Here is a 20593-nt window from a genome sequence, read left to right on the forward strand (position 1 = left end):
TTTTTTTATTTATAATAGTTTTTTTTTTTTTAGTATCATTTGTGTTGAGTTCACTTAGAGCTTATAGATTTTTTATACAATACGAAATTTCAATAAAATAGCTAAGATATATGAAAAAAACACTGTTTGTATAAAAAATTTACATAATATATTTGAATTAAAATTATGAATTTCAAAATGATACCAATAATATACGTCTATGAACTTGGCCCACGCACTTGACCCAATCCACTTCAAATTTATGCTGAAAAATATCAAATATTTAGCATGTAGCAGCAAGTTAGTTTTCGAAATTATCAAGTCATTTTAACATTTTATATGATCAATTTTTAATTAGGTTGTACAAGTTCAGGTAGTATCTGATAGTTATCTGATTCACTCTAAAACTATGCCAAAAAAGCAAATAATTAGCAACTAATCATAATGTGTGGTTGGGTTGTTCAGACTTTATATCATTATATTCTTATTAACTCTCTAGTACATTACGCAACTGTAATGACTTATGAATCACTCTATAGAAATATTATATATTGAATATAATGTTATAGATATCATTTAATAATTAACATTGTCCACACTCCACATATTATACTAAAGCAGGCATGTCAAACTCAAAGTATCAAGTGGGCCAAATATATTGAATAGTTTACTACGCGGGCCGCACATAAAAATTTAGCGAAAAAATCAATGTTTTGTAAACATTTTTCAATTGTATTCTTTATATGTTCACGAATACAGCAATATTACAACCATGGCTTGTATTTCAAAAAAAAAATTCCGTTGTACGTTATTTACGATTCAAGCCCTGATTACAACTAAATTAAAAAATGAAAAAAAAATTAACATTAACATTTAAATAAAATATAAATCATACCTACTAATTATTTATGAAAATAGGTGTATAAATTACAAAAAAACATATTAATAATTTTTTTTAGACGATATTTGACATCTCTTTTCTCCCACCAACTTTTCAATTTCGGGAGAAATATTATTTGACGAAGTCACTTTTAATACTGCATTTAGATGTGTGTCGGTTAATCTGGATCTTACGGGTGATTTATTACTGTTCATTAATGAAAAAATTTGCTCACATTGATAAGTACTACTAAACATAGAAATAATTTTACTTGCAAATCTATAAATTTCTACATAACGTGTTGGCACAAAACTGTAAAAATCAGAAACACCAACATCATTGAATTTATTTTTTAAATTTGAATCATTTTGAATCTCGATCAATTCCATTTGTATATGTGTTGAAACATTTACTGCGTCTATTGAAAAAAGAGAGGTAAATAAGGCAAAATCGTTTTCTAAATATTGGAAATCTTGAAACCTATTTTCGAATTCAGTCTTCAAACACATAATTTTTTCTGAATATTTTTTGTAGGAAATTGGATCATTATTAATTTTTGTATACGTCATGCATGCTGGAAAATGCGTTAAGTCTTCGTTTTGTAATTGTGTTTTAAATAGATCTAATTTACATTTGAAAGCCTTTACATGGTAATTAATGGCTTTTATAGTTTGATTTTTCCCTTGTAATTTTAAATTTAAATTCGATAAATGCTTCGTTATATCGACCATGAAAGATAGGTCTTGTAACCACATTGGATCCGATAAAACGCTGACGTCTTGTTTTTTAGACTCTAAAAATATTTGTATGGCATCTCTTAACTTCCAGAATCTTTCCAATACAATGGAACACGATAACCATCGAACTTCTGTAAAGTATGGTAAACCTGAATACTCGCTTTCTAAATCATTTAAAAAAATCAAAAATTGTCTTTGGTTCAAAACACGGGATCTTATAAAATTGACCATTTGTTTTACAGGTCTTATTACATGTGCCACATTTATAACTTTTGTACATAACACCTCTTGGTGTATAATACAATGTGTCCTATGAAATTTATGCTCAACATATTCATTCGTTTTTTTTTGCAATCTTTCAACGAATCCTTTATTTTTCCCCGTCATAGAAGAAGCTCCATCTGTAGCTACAGATGACAACTTTTCCAAAGGTAAATCATATTTTTTCAAGAGTTCAACAACAGAAACGAATACATCCTCTCCTGTAGTAGTATCAAACATAGGTATAATTTCCAATAACTCTTCAAAAATATTAAATTCCTTATCGCAAGCACGAAAAAACACAGCTAACTGAGCTGTGCCACCAATATCGGTTCTTTCATCACAAGCGATTGAAAAATACTCGAATGTTGGTATTTTAATTTTAATTTGATTACTCAAATTGCAAGCTAGTTCAGTTATTCTTTCAGCAACCATATTTCGTGTTAATGAAATGTTTTGAAAAGCTTTTAGATTTCCGGAACAAATAATTTCAGCAGTTTTAATCAAACACGTTTTTATAAGATCACCTTCAGTGAACGGTTTTGAATGTTTGGCAATTAACTCTGACAACACGTAACTAACCTTTACTGCAGCTTCATTTTCTTGTGGTATTTAAGTAAACATTATCTGTTGTTTTTATACCCTGATATTAACTCTTTCAGTTTTTATTGCCTCAATAACCCTTCATACTGGTCGTATTTTGACTTATGTTGTTCATAATGTCGCTTAATGTTGTACAACTCTGGAACACTAATAACACTTTTACATATCAAGCAAAGTATTTTATTATTGATTTCACTGCAAAAATATTGTAATTCCCACTTTTTTTGAAACTGACGATGTTCATCGGTAATTTTTCATTTATTACTACCACTTGGTTTTAAAAGAGACATTTTTAAAGATTAAATTTACAGTAGAATACACGTAACAAAATTTAACACACTTGAAACACGGAACTCGAACACACGGTGGTTATCGAACGATTAGTCGTATATATGTTAACATTGAAAGAGGCACGCGTGTCGCAAACTGACGATATAAATTATTGATCTAGATAATCTATAGATATAAATAGGTATATAATATAAACCATCAATAATCCCTATTCGATAATAGTTTATCAGAAGATAATACAGTATATTAATGTATACCAAATAAACCATTCTGACATCTGACCAGTCGTAACACAAATATTATTATTAAAAATAAATAAATATTTTTTTGCACAGAAGCAACTATACTGAAAGGAAAGTTTAAAGGAGAGGATGTTCTCATACCGTGCATCCCAATGATTCCGACTGATGTGCCATTTGAGTTTAAACGCCTACAGTTTCCAGTGCGGCTTGCTTTTTCTATGACCATAAACAAGTCCCAGGGGCAATCATTAAGTGTTTGTGGTATTAATTTGGAAAACCCATGTTTCTCACATGGTCAATTGTATGTTGCCTGTTCCCGTGTTGGGAAACCATCAGATTTGTTTGTCTATGCGCCAGGTGATCAAACACAAAACATCGTATACCACAAAGCACTACAATGAATATATAACTGATTTTTGTTAATAATTATAATTGAAATGATTAACAAAAAAGTAATTCCTTACTTATAAATGATTATATATGTTTTATTTAATTATTTTTTATTCACAACGCACTATCACCAGGGTGACGGTTCTGTTCAGGATAATTTTTTGCGTCGAATATAACATGTGTAGGAACAAAAAAATTGCAAAATTAAAAAATATACTGGACAGGACGAGTCAGGTGACGGGGAGGTGATACACAAATATGTAATTATATTTGTTATTTTTATTCATTGAAGAGGTGCGATTTTTAACGAATAAACTTTGAACACCATACACCGAATATTAAATAACGAATTGAACAAAGTTTGAGTCATAAAGGGTTGGCATGCATTTAACGGGAAACGAAGTGCATGGGATCAGCTAGTTTATTATATTATCATGTAAGTTGAATTTATATTATAATATTATTATTTTTATTCGTTTCTATGGTGATAAGCAAAGCGTTAGAAATTAAAATCCCATTTTTAGCGGTTTTTCTCAATTTTTCGGTGGTTTTTCCTGTAACATTAAATAACTATTGATAAAATCGAAAAAGAACCTCTCTAAAAAAAAAGTACCATCTTGAACCAATTTGCTATAATATAAGGTACTATCTGTTGAAATCACAGCACTCCTTCTGATAGAAATTTTGTATACAGGATAAATAAAAAAAAAAAATAAACACCATTATTGTAAAACCACTAGCTTCCTCGCTCCGCTCAGAATCTAATTCATCGACATAATATTGTTCCACATAAAAAAAAAATTATTTTTTTAGTTTTAAAAGAATAAAATAGTACCTACTTTATTTTTACTATATGACTAGGTATATAACAACAATTAATTATATGGAGCTTAAGTTATTAATTATACCTGTATTATTTGTAGGGTTGTATTGATCAAATAATATTGGGATTGTGTATAGATAGTTGTGTGACGGATTTTATAACAGTTACAATATGCACTTTAATGATAAATTATATCTTATTTTAATTTCTTCAATATAACCATGTATCTAACATAAAGAATTAGGTACCAACGCTTTGAGTTCAATGTCTAATTTAATTATAACAAATTATAATATTGTTGACAACTTTATTCCAAGTGTAAAAAACTCTGTAAAAAACAAATACAGCATAAACCGAGTAGTTCCACACGTCATGTCTTTTTAACCTCTTCCATACGGTCCACTAGACCGAGGTTTACTACCTGCAGGTGTTCGCGCCACTTATAATATCCTATTATTTCATTCTAAATTTAATCGCCGAACGAGTCTATAATTGGGTCACCCAAACGCATACAAAAAAAATCATTCACTTCGGTCCAACCGTTTAGGATGATTTCAATCACAACACACGTACAGTAGAATTATACATATGAAGATAAATTATGGGTTGCCGTGAAATCAGTGTATTCATTCAATGAATTTCATTTTTTTGTACGCTGTGTCTTGATATTATATGTATCGCAATTACGTAAATATTGAGCGTATTATACTCACACATAAGTTACGTACCTAAAACAATGCCACGTCTTCGTGGACGAGGAGGAAATATTGGTCGACAGACTCGACATTCACAATTAGTCCAGCCGTTTAGGAGGAGTTCAGTGACATACTTGGTATAACTTTGATACTTCAGAGTTAAATTATAAAGTTACGTACGTACAAACAGCACGCCGTCCGCGATCTACCGCAGGTGGATTGCCTACCTGATAATATACTGCTGCAAATCAGAATTTTTATTACAGGCAATAGAAAAATTAAGATAAATTTTGAACACCATACACTGAATATTAAACAACGAATTGAACAAAGTTTGAGTCATATATAGATGGTACGACGGGAATACGTATAACGGGAAACGAAATGCATGGGATCAGCTAGTATATACATATTTATGTATCTTGAATTATTTAGGGTAATCGAGTATGTAACTTGGGTCCCTTGTGGTTTCTATTATGTATTTTTAACAATTTCTTACACTCTCCTTTACAGTGTTCTTTCATAAAAAATTAAATATTTCTAGTTATTTTAATTAATTTCTTAAAATCAAAATGTTTTTTTAATCTTTTGTTGGCTTTTAACATTATATGCCAGTTAAAACATACTGACTCCATATTATCTCCCTTAAGTTTATAAATATGTACTTCGGTGCTTATTATTTTTTTTTTAATTCTTCAATAAATCTAAAATAAACATGATTTGTGTTAATTCTGTGTATTTACATTCACCATAATAAAATTATTATACTTATATTTTTTTATTGTTAGTTTATTCTCATTACTTTCATCTCTATATGTGGTTATATTAAAATATGCTAAAATGTCCTTTAATCTTAAATGTTTTATTATTGTTATATTTTCTTGGTATATATTTTTATTTTTATTTGTTTATCCTTAACATCGTAAACAAGAATCTATTTATTCAAAATGGTCAGCGGCAAAAATACGTCTAGCAATTAATTGATCTAATATCGCGCCTATAGTTAAACAAACTGATCTATTTGGTTGTGTATCGTTACAAATCGCATGGGCAAACGTAGTCAAAGGAATCATCACTAGGTTTAGTGCTTCTTCTGATAATGGTATTGGTATTCTATTATTCGCTTTTAACACATGTCGTCTGAAACAACTTACGTATACCATGTCTCTCCGGACTAATTGAATGTGTGCACTTAATAATAGCACATTTTTTAATTCACTAATAAATTCGATCGCTTGTAGTGTTAGTGAGTATTGCAAAGATACTGGTGTGTTTTCACCCATGTTTATAAGTTTAAATTTATTGGTTATATGTATATTTTATTTTGACGTTTCCAATTGTTTATTTTCTGAAACATAATTTATATAGTTTCGTTTACATCGTTATTTATGACGCGTAATTATACTATGCGTTCCCCCGTTATTCATTAAATTTTTTATCTAACTTTATTCTTTATTATTTTACTATAAATTATTTTTTTTATCAATTTACTTATTACTTTATCATTTTTTTTTATTAATATTTTATTCTAATTACCTGTTTTATTAATATTACCATTTTTAAAATCAAATTAAATTAAATTAAATTCGTCATTATCTCAATATTCTATATAGGCCGGTATATTTTAAAATGCTAAAATACTCCTTATCTTTAACCATCTTATAATTGTTAGATACATTGTTCCATTCTAGAATATTATTATTAGCAGATATAGACGTACTATTTAGATAAAATTGTATTAGGGTTAGTCTTAATTAAATGGAATGAACTTAAATGTATCCTAGTTATAATTTGGAACATGGTTGAATAATAGTGGCCCAAGTTGAACTAAAAAGATAAAACGTAATTTACAGAAATGCATGCAGGATTATAATAATTTATAATATAGAGTACCTTCAAAGGCCAGACTTTGGGCAGTTTTTAAATTCTATTGTAAACGACTTTAAGATTAATTAATTTATACATATTATTTTCAATGAAACATTTTTTTTTAGTTAAGGTTTGATTTATTGATTTCTGTTGCATTTTAACCATACAAATTATTGTTTCTAAGGTTTTTTTTTTTTATTTTACTGCTTGCCCCATGTTGTTGGTACTGAATTTCAACAACATGGGGCATTCATGTTTTTCTTATGAACAACTTCTTAATATATTACTCAAGCTAACTTGGGGCACTAAGTTAGGTTCTTAAAAAATACCTACTAGACTATTTTCTGATTTTAACAAATATATTTTATACCTGGTAAGTATATAATATTAACATATAAAAAAACATAAAAAAAATTCTTGATGACCAATTAAATAAGTATTATAATACGAAAAAACATTAAAAAATAAAAATAATAATAATACATTCTTGTCAGGTATTAAATAATAGGTAGGTAGGTAACTTTTTTGTCTACCAATTAAATAAGTAGGTAGGTATTGTAATATGTAAATAACATTAAAAGATTACATTGAATAACAGAGGCCCAAGTTGGACTAAATAAGTAAAACGTAATTTACAGAAATGTATGCAGGATTATAATAATTTATAATATACCTAGAGTAGTAAATTTAACACACAACCGAACATACAACAGAATATTAATTGTATCACATTAATTAATTGATAAGAGGTTTTTATGATAGTAAAACTAAAAGATAATATTTTTGGCCCATGGCATGTGTTTAGCCTCGAGATGGCCCGTTAGACGGTGGTAAATATTACACACATCCGAACATACATTTTTATTACCTATCAATTTGTACATAAAACATTCCTTCTATGAGTATTAGTGTAAGTTTTCAAACTTTACCGAATAAATAGATATTAAACGTAAAATTAATTAATAACAATTAATAGTAACGTTTAAAATTTTATGCTGCGACACTACCCTCTAAAATGATTTAAAATGTTGTTAACATAACAACACGACATTTGTTTCACATTAATTAATTGACAAGAGACTGTAAATGTACTGAAATACTGTGTAGCTGGTAGGTAGGTAGATACATAATATTATTTTAACAGCATATCACCCTCGACAAGTGACTAAATAAGGTAGGTAGATAATAACTAATAAGTGATCTTCTCTAGTGCCTCTGGCACCCAATTGAGTAGGTACCTACATGGTACATAATATATTATTATGAATTTGGTGCATTTCATTCCAGTGAAGTATTTTTCCAGCATTATATTTTCGAATGTAAGGTATATTTATGTTATTTTGTAAGGTTTTTTTATTACATATATTCCCGTATAATATTTTCCTGTGTACCTAATAATTTCTGGATTATTACCTAAGTACGTAATACTTTCCCGATTATTTTTATTCCTTGTACATACTTTCCAAATTTATTCATTACTGCGTAATAATTGTTCGTTTGTAATTTTTCTGGTGTTAATGTGTAATGTTTTTGATCGTAAAAACGTACGGCGTACGTGAAGGTGGAAAAAACAGACTCCTACTATTGGGGACCATTTGGTAATTTGTAACTATGAACCGATGAAACAAACAAAAGTATCCGTTACTGATTTATAATAAATCAAGACCGTGATTATATAGTTATATACACGATGTAGAGAAGAGAAGGTGATAACACTCCGCGAAAAAGTGGCACAATTATTGAAGGCAAAAATATAATTAACATGAATACCGCTAGGCACCGCCACATTACTCGAAGGCCGATTATATTAATTATTTGCTATTATGGTGCATTAAATATAGACCAAACTAATGTATTGTATAAATATATTCACGAATTCAATAAAATTTTAGCATTTAGCAACCAATTAGCAACGATTTGCAAGCTAGTTGTCGAAATTTTCAAACCAATAATTCGTCTTTTATACACGTTTCCGAAATTTCCACATGTCGCCAGCCCCACCCCGTACCGATATAATGCTATTTTTGACTTGCTATTCGTGTCAACATTTAGCAGCCAATTAGCAACGATTTGCAAGCTAGTTGTCGAAATTTTCAAACCAATAATTCGTCTTTTATACACGTTTCCGAAATTTGCACATGTCGCCAGCCCCACCCCGTACCGATATAATGCTATTTTTGACTTGCTATTCGTGTCAACATTTAGCAGCCAATTAGCAACGATTTGAAAGCTAGTTGTCGAAATTTCCAAACCAATATTTCGTCTGTTAAACGCATTTCCGAAATTTGCACATTTCGCCAGCCCCACCCCGTACCGATATAATGCTATTTTTGACTTGCTATTCGTGTCAACATTTAGCAGCCAATTAGCAACGATTTGCAAGCTAGTTGTCGAAATTTCCAAACCAATATTTAGTCTGTTATACGCATTTCCGAAATTTGCACATGTCGCCAGCCTCACCCCTTACCGATATAATGCGATTTTTGACTTGCTATTAGTGTCAACATTTAGCAGCCATTTAGCAACGATTTGCAAGCTAGTTGTTTAAATTTGCACATGTCGCCAGCCCCACTCCGTACCAATACAATGAGATTTTTGACTTTGGACTTTTTTATAAAGTTAATTTGATATAATATAATTGGTGAATTTACTGGGCATTTCAAATTCCATCAGAACTTAATTCTTACGACCCAAAAATGTACGAAAATTGGCAATTAAGAATCTACTTTTAATAATATTTTTTTTTTAGTTAAATGTATTTTTATGTTTTAGTTTATATTTTTGCCTTACAACCATGATTAAGTACTTCATTGCTGTATTTTGTTCACTACATTTTTTAACTTACATCCTAAAGCCATTATTATGTGAACTTAATATAAATGTTGTTACGAGATTTAAGTGATTATAGTACGTTCAACAATTACCACTCATTACATTCCTTTTTACATTCCAACTCTGTCTACTTCCTTCAGCCATAATCACCCCACGCACAGGATGCTTAGGTTGGCCAATCAACTGTGATCTACATTCACGTCATTGTATCTCATGTAGTTTGTTTAAATTTTTTCTTATGTTCATTTGTTTCAACAAACTCTAATTATTTTGTCAAACCTACCTAAGAAATCCTTTACCAACGGTCTTGCTACTTGCAAACTATAAGCTAAGCAGTTAACCCAATTGCTAGTTTATAACAATATCTTAGGTTTACTGGTCGTTTTTCTTATACAAGATATCATAGTATTGAAATTTAACACCATCCATTACAGTGAACCACTTATAACCTACTGTCCACTTACCCATCTTTTTAGTTTTTGTTTTCTATAAAAATCAATACAATTTTATTTGTAGTCCAAAAAGCAAGGCTGGGTATTAATAAGTTATTAAGTTAAAGTTAAGTTGCTTTTAACTAAGTTAATTAACGAGTTACTTTTTCTTATATTATTCAGTAACTTACGAGTTAATTAATTTTATTACCACGTTAAGTACATTTTTAGCCACAGGCCTAAAATAAATTCAATTTTGTAAAAAATAATATATTAAAAAAAAAAATCAGAAATATTAAATATAATAATTTATAATAATAGTTATTATATTGCATATCCATAGAAAATATTAAATAACTATATTATAGTCGAAAATGTTATAAGGGTTACTGTTAATATTACTTTCTTACAATATTGTATCGTACGTGTTGTTTGAAATTTTGAATAAAAATATTAATTATCAACTTACGTAATAGGGACACATTACATTAAAAATGGAGTCATTTAAATAAATATATTAAAGATACGTCGCGGGCCGTGAACCTATGTACAGATAAGTTTATATTATAAGTATAACAAGTATACAAATCAAAAACGTACAGGTTAATAAAAAATTAATTTAAAAAAAAAAAAGATTTATTTTTGTTGGTGATGCACAATATTCTATAAATTTACCAGTTACAGAAATAGTTAGTGGTGTAAGACCGTAAAGAGAATGGATAGAGATCATGGACTGAAACTTGAAATATTGTGTTTTGAAATGTTTTGTAAATTATTATGATTTTATAACGATTATTTAAGTATGAATTTTGAAAAGCATAATTTGTTGATTGCATTATTTTACTTTTGATATTTATATGATATATCAAATACAGCTCACTAGGTACTGACTACTCAAATGGTAAAATATACAATAACACAAAATTTGTAAATATTATGACTTTAGGGGGTGTGGGGCAGAGTTTAAGTGTGGGGCAGATTGAATTCTAGTAAATGTTCAGAACCCGACCCATAGAAAATTCCTGAGAACGCCACTGTAACAGACAATTTGAAAGTGATGCATCTAAAAGGTGGAGAAAAATTTCCAAAAAAATGAATTAAAAAAATATAAAGGATTGATGAATAATTTTGAATTCAAGTCAGGTAATTGTAACCGATTATCATATTTGTGTCCTTTCGTTTTAGGAAAATATAGAAAAACTAGCTGATACCGTGCACTTCGTTACCAGTTAAATGTACAAACTTTTATATGACTCAAACTTTTTCAATGCGTTATTAAATATTCGGTGTTTGATATTCTATATTTATCTTAAATTTTCTGCTGCCCGAGATAAAAATTCTAATTCGCAGCAGTTATTATCAGGTAGGCAATCTACCTGCGGTAGATCGCGGACCCCGTGCTGTTTGTACGTAAGTGTATGAATTAACTCTCAAGTATCAAAGTCATACCAAGTTTGTCGTTTTTACTTGGTATAACTTTGATAAAAAGAGTAAAAAGTAAAAAAGGAAATTTAGCCCTTTTTAAAAAAGTAAAAAGTAAATTTTTGACATTTTCCCCTAAAATTTAACCATTTCTAATAATTAATCCTTTCTTAAAATTCAACCATTTCTAAAAACAATCATTTCTTTAAAAAAAAATCAACCCTTTTTAAAAAATAAATAAATATTTTATCTATTAATTATTTCTTCTATAACCAATAACGACCATATATATAAACAAACATTTCCACCGTAAGTCTCAAAATCCCTGTTTGATCACTTCCCCAGGCTTCTATTAATTTATCGTAGTGTGGTGTCCTATAGCCTTCCTCGATAAATGGACTATCCAACAAAAAATAAATTTTTCAATTTGAACCAGTAGTTCCTGAGATTAGCGTGTTCAAACAAACAAACAAACTCTACAGCTTTATAAAATAATAATAATAATATATTATATAAATAAATAATACAAATATCGATAATAGCTGGGCTTGAAATCGATTAATATCGATAAAAACCGAAAAAAAATAATATATTTTTATATTCTGGTTGATATACATTTTTTATTTTAGACACTCATAACTCTAGAGTAAACAAATATAATAGTTGGCACATTATTCATTTTATTTTGAAACATTATCGTTTAACGTTATCTAAGAACTTTTTCAATCAAAAACGACTATTGTTTTTTGGAGAGAATTTTTATGCTTAGAATTATGAGTGTCTAAATTAAAAAATGTATATCAACCAGAATATAAAAATATATTATTTTTTTCGATTTTTATCGATATTAATCGATTTCAAGCCCAGCTATTATCGATATTTGTATTATTTATTTATTATTATTATTATTATTTTTATATTATTTATATTTTTTTCTGCTAGATGGCGCCACCGGTGTAACTCAGTTTTTGTCTCTAAATCTCTAACTCACATCAGTTAGGTCCATAATTTATGATATAAACCCGCTCCCCGAAATTCTCTATCATTTAAAAAAAATTTTACCAAAATCGGCCCAGCCGTTCTCAATTGATGCAATTTCGAATTTTTTGTCTCCATTTTTATATATTTAGATATACAGCCATTATCATAATATTATAATTATTTATAATTATTCTTAATTTATATTATACTGGTATAGAAGCATACATTAATCATTAATACATCATATTTAAGCGTGGTATAGTATAGGTATGAGAACAGTGAGTAAATGTATAATTTGACTTTAAAAAAAGTGTAGATGTAGGCACAACTGGAATCGAATTATAATAGGTTATTGTTTTAAAGGTGAACGAACTAATAAATCTACACGGAATTCCAGGCTAAAATCGTCGGATGATAATATTATTACTTTACCTGCACGGTTCTACCAATACATACCAAAGATACCCGGTGATTAACAAAAAAAACAAAACCCAAAAACAATCGATAAATTGTGTAAACCTAATAGGTTTATAAGTATTTGATATGATAACAACGATTTCAGACAAAAAACACTAAACCTTATGGCATCTCTATAATAAATAATACTAAATAATACTAAAAACCAAACCGTGAACATTAATTATACCTATAATAAACGATCCATATTGACCAATGACCAATGAATGTCCGTGAAGTTAGCCGCACAATGTCAAAATGTTGGCTCCAAACTTTGTCAATAATTTGTAAGTCATTTGTAAGTATTTGTAAGCACAATTTATATATATAACTACAATGTAATTTTAAATAGATGTTATAAAAAAAGTGTTTATAACTAAATTCACCGAGATGTCACAAAGTCATTTCTATGCGATTTAAATTTAAAATAACAAATATAAATTAATATTCGACTACTATGGGTGTTATTGAATGCGGAGTCGTATCGATATATCAACTAGATATAATGCAATAATTGTTGAATGTGATTTCCCAGAGATATCTTGACATCTCGTCGTTGTGAGATAATAATCGACCAAATCTGAAAATAGAAACTATAAAAAAACCACAACCTATCAAGGAGTTCGTTGTGTAATCTTTGAGACATCCCAAAATTTAATATAAATAAAAATACATAAATATAAATACATCTTATTGTAACTCCATTAAATTATTGTATTATGTATCAAGATCAAGATCCCATTCCATCTTGCTTAATTAAATAATTTTAAATTAACAATAATAATCATATTTCTTCAAAATTAATTGACTTGGACTGTTGAAAAAATAAATGTTTATATATACCAACAGGTAGCAAATCTATTGTAGTAGCTATTGTTCTACTTCATGAATTATAAAAAAGATATGAGTACCTGCCTTATATCTATAATTACCTAACTTACTTTTCTTATGTTAGCTCTTAAGTAATACCTACTAAGGTATACTAAATAATAAATAATCTGATTTCTTAATGCTAATAATAATTAATCATTTCTGTACCTAATTTAAAGTTTTCATAAAACCTAAATATTAATAAAGAATTTAATTTTTAAAAAAATTGAAATTAATAATTGTTTTATTTTATTTATGTATGATTGCATGAACTTGCATAAATTTAGTTTGTTAAGTGATAACCAAATTATTATAACTACATAACAAACTATTAAATAAAGTTGATTGGATTAATTACTTACTGCATGTTGCTTGGTAATAATTAGTACTTAGTAGGTAGGTGGCAGATAAGTTTTATAATTTTATACCTTCCTACCTACTTTATTCAACAATGTCTAAACTAGAAGTCTATAAATCATAAGTATACCTATACCAGTATTGTTGTTTGTAATACATTCATATTTCATTATAATACTTATACCACGTACCAAACACTCGACTATTACCTAATACCTATACGATTTATACACTATGTTATTTGTATTGAGTTATATTGATAGCGTGTCCCTGTAGGTAAGGCGTAGGTAGTTTAAGTTAAGGGTGTATAGGGTTCGATCCCGAATCAGATCGTTGGTGTGCTTGAATATTTTTTTAGGGGAAGTCTCGTGTTACTCTATATGATTGCTATGAAAGTTACAATGAGATGAAACATACAACATTGTCTTGCGACATCGCATTCAGTAACTTCACAGGTAGGGATATTAACGGTGCCTACAACATCTCCGCGATACCCATAGATACTAATATTAAACTTGACATTTCACAAAATAACTGCTATATAACATCTCTGAGAATCTTTTTTGCAATACCTATTGTAATATAAACGCAACATATTATAATCAGGGGTGATTTAGGGTTTATTTTTAGAGTATTTTGTTGTGAATTTTTCCGACTTTCCAACTTTGATTATATTTTTGAGGTTTCCATTCGAAAGCCACCCTTAGATGGTCGTTGTCTTCTCTTCTTAAAATATGGCCTAGTCATTGGATTCTTTGACCTTTGATGAATTTAGTTACCAGTGCCATCGTTTCTTGTAGTTCCCTATTGTATCTTCTTCGTCAACTTCCCGTATTCGTGTCAAACACAGAGCCACACAATTTTTTCCCATATCTTGTTTTTGAATGTTCTTTGCGTACTCTCCGTTATCGTCGTTGCCGTTCAAGTTTCACAACCGTTATTCAATGTGAGTCTTATGATTGACACATATAATATAATATTTAATCTTCTCGATAGCATTTTGGAGTTAAAAATTACATTAGTGCATATAAAACGTATTTTCCATATTAGGTATATTTCTATGTAATATTATAATATATTCACTTGAAAACAGTCTCGACTTTATCAACTACGTGAACTTAAAGTGGTAATCTTATTTTGTATAATTTGTATACTTACTAGGTAGATATAGTTGCTAATATTACTATATCGTATACGGTTAAGTATTTTTTTATCGATAATATGATCAATATCGATCGTTTAATACCCACGTTTTGATTCTTTATTAATTATTAGCATTATGGTGACGCCTTCGGTTTTTGTGTTTTTGTCTGTAATCGTTGTTATTATGTTAATTACTTATATTATATATATTAGTTTACAAAATGTATCGATTGTTGTTTGGTTATTTTTTTCTTGTTAACCACCGGAATTCGTCTGTATGACGGATACGGTTTAGTAATAATTATCATCACATGACTTTATTCTGGCATTACGTGTAGATTTATTATTTCATTCACTTTTAAAACAATAGTCCTCCATTATTCAATTCCAGCAACACCTACGTCGACACTTTCCAGATTATTCTTCTGTTATTCCATTAGGAAATTATCCTCAGATATGTCCTCTAAACATGCATGCGGTAACGCATTTCCTTTTATGTAGGAACCTACCTATGTATATATTGTATATAATATGTGTAAAGCATGGTCGTACTATACGACTAGGTATATTATAATATAATAATGCATTTATTTTAAAACTGTCTCAAAGTTATCAACTTCTTGAACTCAAAATTATACTTACTGCTGGTTACTAGTATTACTATATAATAATAAGGCTAAGTATATTTTCCTCGATAACGTGGCCATTGGTCATTAGTGAATATGAATAGTTTATTATATAGGTATAATGCTCACGATTTGGTTCTTTGTTAATATTATAGTGACGACATAGGTTTTAGAGTTTTTTGTCTGTAATCGTTGTTATTATATCAAATACTTATAAACCTATTAGATTTACACAATTTATCGATTGTTTTTGGGTTTTTCTTTTTTTTTATTAATCACCGGGTTTAGGTATAGGTACAGCCGTGTAGGAATAGTAATAAATTATCATCCAACGACTTTATTAACAATATTCACAACACGTTATTAAATTTAAATGCGGGTACAACACAAGTGAACAATAACACAATACATGGAACGTATAATCGTCAATTATAAAAATTGTATACGCTATGAAACATTAAATTATCGGTAATCAGCTATCGCTATCTCCAAAATTTCCGACAATTATTTATTTTTAGTTATTCATGCATGACAACAATTATTTCGAGACTAATTTTAAGAAACGGGTACATATTGATGTCCCGGCCGGGAGTTGAAAAATATCGGAACTGTGTAGTGAAAACCGGCAGTGTCCCGGCGAAATCGGGACGAATGGCAACCCTATAACAAGTGAGGTATTTAAGAAATATGGGTAAACATGGGTATTTAAATATGAAAACAAAATAATATGCAAGTTAAGACGTTTTATTTGTGTTTTTTTGCAGTAGAAGTAATTAAGTAAGTAAGCATTACGATTCGTTCTCACTTCCGGTGCACCGGAACCAGTTCGACGCAGCGGTGGGAGCAGTATGTAAAAACATGGAAGTGGCGGCGGGCCGTTCACGTTAAACCAGGCCGGGCCCACGTAATACTCCGTTGGCGGCGATGGCGGAAATCTGAAGCCCGCAGCCACGGCACTTTCCAAGCTCGGGGGCTGTGGCTGCCACGGCACGTACACGTCCGGGTTCAGGTACATGTCCGGCGGCGGTGGCGGAAAACCGAAGCGAGCGGCTGCTACGCTTTCTGGATTGAAATTCGGTGGTTACCACGTCGCGTACGTAGCCGTGTTCACGTGGTTTTCCGGGAGGAGCGGCATTTGCAGAGACGTGATCCCCGGGAAATCCACTTGTGAGAATGCGTCCTTCCGACGGATCTGGCCGGGGCCCTAAAGTCCGGAGCTGAATTTAGGGAACGACTAGCGAGTAGCGACAGTAAGTCAGAATTACAAATGATGACTATATGTAAAAAATTGATATAAAGCTTGATTATATTATATGATAATATACGTTGTCATGTTTACTGATTGAAGCCAGAAAACAAAAACGATTTTAAACATATTTTTTATTTAATATCAAATAATTAAAAACATGTGCAAGTTAAGTTAATTTTAAATCTGCGTATACGCGTACAATATGATTAGATAATATACCATAATATACGTGGTGATTGTAGTTAATTGAAATATAATTTTTTGAATCATTAAATATACTTACTTAAAGATCATGTTAATTGATTTTTGAATTGTTTTGCACCACTTGAGAAGTGTTCTGTACACACATACAAACCTCTGGTTTTCAAATTTAAATCCACTTTTTTTACAGTATATGTAGTTTTTACAGTGGATGTATAAACTTTAGTGGATATATTTTTGAAAAAAACTGTTGTACCCAAGTCGAAATTCAGACAGGAAACAAAAACGATTTTCAACATATTATTTAAAATCGAAAAATTTTAAATAGGTGCAAGTTAACTGCGTTTTAAATCTGCGCAAACGTGTAAAATATAATGTCATATAGCAGGGATGGGCAACTGGCAGCCCGCGTACCATTTTTCACTGGCCCGTGCTACATTTGAATTAAGTATATAAGAATTTAAAATGTTAAGATTTTTCTGTATTTTATTTTATTGTATTTATAAAATTATTAAAAACGATATAATGTTTATCGCAAAACGTAGATATACATTCTTATCTAGTGTTAAACTATTAAATGTAAATAATATTATTTTATTTATAGAGGTATTGTTAACATTACGTTTTTTTTTTTTGCTTCCTATGTTCTCTGGCCTGCTAGATTTTCGCACATTCAAAATTGGCCCTTTAGTAGCATTGAGTTGCCCATCCCTGCCATATAGGTACACGGTAATTCACCAAGCATACTAACCTAGTTTTTTCTTTGCCGATGCAGTTAATCGAAATAGCATTTTTTGGATCATTAAATATATTAATATATTATAAACATAATTGTTATTAGGGTAATCTTGTCATTAACAAAATAATAATATATCTATTTACTTTACACGTTTGTATATTCATTAGTCGTTATCTAATGTATATTAATATTATTAAACATTAGTTTTTACTATATTTTTATTCACTCGTGGAATACAGCGATAATAATAAAAGTGATAATATTAATGGTCCTTCTGGTCCAACAGAATACATTTGTATATTATAGGCAGCTATTTGAACTGTACGCCTGTTGTACCTAACTCGTATAATTATAAATATATAAGTATTATAATAATATAATATGACGATAAAACTCTATTTCGCGGAGCGCAGTCTGGTCCTGTACTTATGCTATAATAATAATAATAATTAGAGCTCAGATGTTTATGACTTGCTATATTTTTTTCGTGATTTTTCGTAATTATTGAGCGTATAAATGCATAATATACCTATTGATAATTTCATTTGGACTAGCCTATAGTCTGTTGATTGTTATATAACCTAGTATAATAAAATATGTCTTTGCATATCAATATAATTAATTTATAAACACCACATAGGTATATTGAATAGATATAGACATTCAGTATATTAATATAGTGACACAACATGACACACATAGTCGACATATTTTTGCAAAAGGTGGTATACAGCGAGGACCGTGGTTATGACACGTATTGTATCGTATTTGTCACCAAACTAGTACCATATTTTTGCAAATTAATAAAATTGCGCACCACTGAAAAAAAATTTGCAACATAGTTTTAGAACCTACACAAAGAAACATAGTTCGGGGTGCCAAATTCACGTTGCACCTCGACTTTGTCGTAACGTCTCCAAACTAGTACCATCTTTTTACAAATTAATTGTAACAGCTGGCAACACTGATTGAAAATTTTGCAAAACATTTTTTACGCCAGTAGAAATAAAATTTGTAAATAAATTCCCTGTCCAGTATAAGAATTATAAGATAGGGGGGCCCACTTGTTAATAATTTACAAACATTTACAAATAGGTTTACAGAATTTTCAAATAAAATTCATTTTATTTACTTTATATTTATAGGAACATAAAATAGGGGTATGGAATTATAAGCTCATGAATGTTTGGTATAATAATTTTTTTTTACTCATAGTTTTATTATACAATACAAAATTTAAATAAAAATAGCTAAGATGAATAAAAAAAACACTGTTTGTATCAAAAATGTACATATATTTGAATTAAAATTACGAATTTCAAAATGATACCAATAATATACGTTTATGAACTTGGCCCATGCACTTGACCCAATCCACTCTAAAACTATGCCAAAAAAAGCAAATAATTAGAAACTAATCATAACGTGTGGCTGGATTGTCCAGACTTCATATCATTATTTTCTTATTAACTCTCTAGTACATAATTTTAAATAATAAATTATTTATGAATAAATTAATATTAATTCAGAAATAATGCACATGAAAAGTATTATAATTATTATTTGGTATATTTTGTTTTAATGATATGTAAGATTAATTATAAAATTCAATGATAATTTATGTACTTTGAAACGTATCTATTTATGCGAACAGTGCATGTCACGTTGTTACTGAATTAAAATGTATTAAAAAATTTGCGAACAATTTTCAGGCCAGTAAAAAAAAATTCACTCGGGGTGCCAAGTTCATGTTGCACCTCGACTTTGTCGCATCGTCTCCAAACTAGTGCCACCTTTTTGAAAATGAATTGCAACAATTCACAACACTTTGAAATGCCAAAACGGCCAAGTTTTGTAGAAGTTAGACGCGATTAAAACATTTGAGGATAATTGAAAACGTCAGTACTTACAAATTACCAAATTGTGCTTACAAATACTTACAAATGACTTCCAAATTATTGACAAAATTTGGAGCCAACATTTTAACATTGTGCGAAAATTGAAAGGTCATTTTTGGGCGAACGGGTTCTTGTCCGATATTACCAAGTATATTTGATGATGATATTATTGTGAATAAAGTAATTTATAAATAACCTGTTTATTCTGAGCCTTGTTTTAAATTTTCAATCCTTAACTATAAAAGTTTAACATTTTTAAACTTTTAATTACAAAATAATTATTAAATTTTAAATTTGATAAGTTTTGTCAAAATATGATTTTAAATTCTTATAAAAAAATTGTGGCTATGTATTTTTAAATTTTTCAAATTTATTTATAACAATATATTAAGAGCCTTGTATTAAATGTTCAAGCTTTTTTAAAGGACAAATAAAATTTTATTGTCATTCATAAAAAAAAAATAAACAAAATTGGAAACCGAAAATGTCCGTAAACAGTTCAAAATAAATCCAAATAATATTAATTATAAATTTTGTCGTGTATAGAAAATGATTATATAAACAACCACTGAAAATGTCAACTACCTACAGTCATTTGTTTTAATGTTACACCAAAAA

At 29.2% G+C, this 20593-nt stretch overlaps 1 protein-coding gene across 1 annotated transcript; it reads right to left on the reverse strand.

Annotated features, from left to right (window-relative positions):
• Window positions 1–921: 921 nt before the first annotated feature.
• On the reverse strand, window positions 922–16903 carry LOC132936655 (general transcription factor II-I repeat domain-containing protein 2-like). Its single transcript, XM_061003415.1, has 2 exons — window positions 16681–16903; window positions 922–2459 (listed from the first exon to the last, which is right to left on the reverse strand). Exons 1-2 carry the CDS (start codon window positions 16901–16903, stop codon window positions 922–924), a joined length of 1761 nt encoding a protein of 586 aa, XP_060859398.1.
• Window positions 16904–20593: the final 3690 nt, after the last annotated feature.

The sequence above is a fragment of the Metopolophium dirhodum genome, chromosome 1 (assembly GCF_019925205.1).
Source record: "Metopolophium dirhodum isolate CAU chromosome 1, ASM1992520v1, whole genome shotgun sequence".
In the NCBI taxonomy this organism is placed as follows: domain Eukaryota; kingdom Metazoa; phylum Arthropoda; class Insecta; order Hemiptera; family Aphididae; genus Metopolophium; species Metopolophium dirhodum.

What these genes read in the sequence shown, in the direction of transcription:
- LOC132936655 (XM_061003415.1), bottom strand. Translation starts at nt 16,903, where the DNA reads ATGTACCTGAACCCGGACGTGTACGTGCCGTGGCAGCCACAGCCCCCG. An exon ending in ACCGGAAGTGAGAACGAATC is followed by an intron (nt 2,460 to 16,680) that starts GTAATGCTTACT and finishes AAATACCACAAG; the next exon opens with AAAATGAAGCTGCAGTAAAG.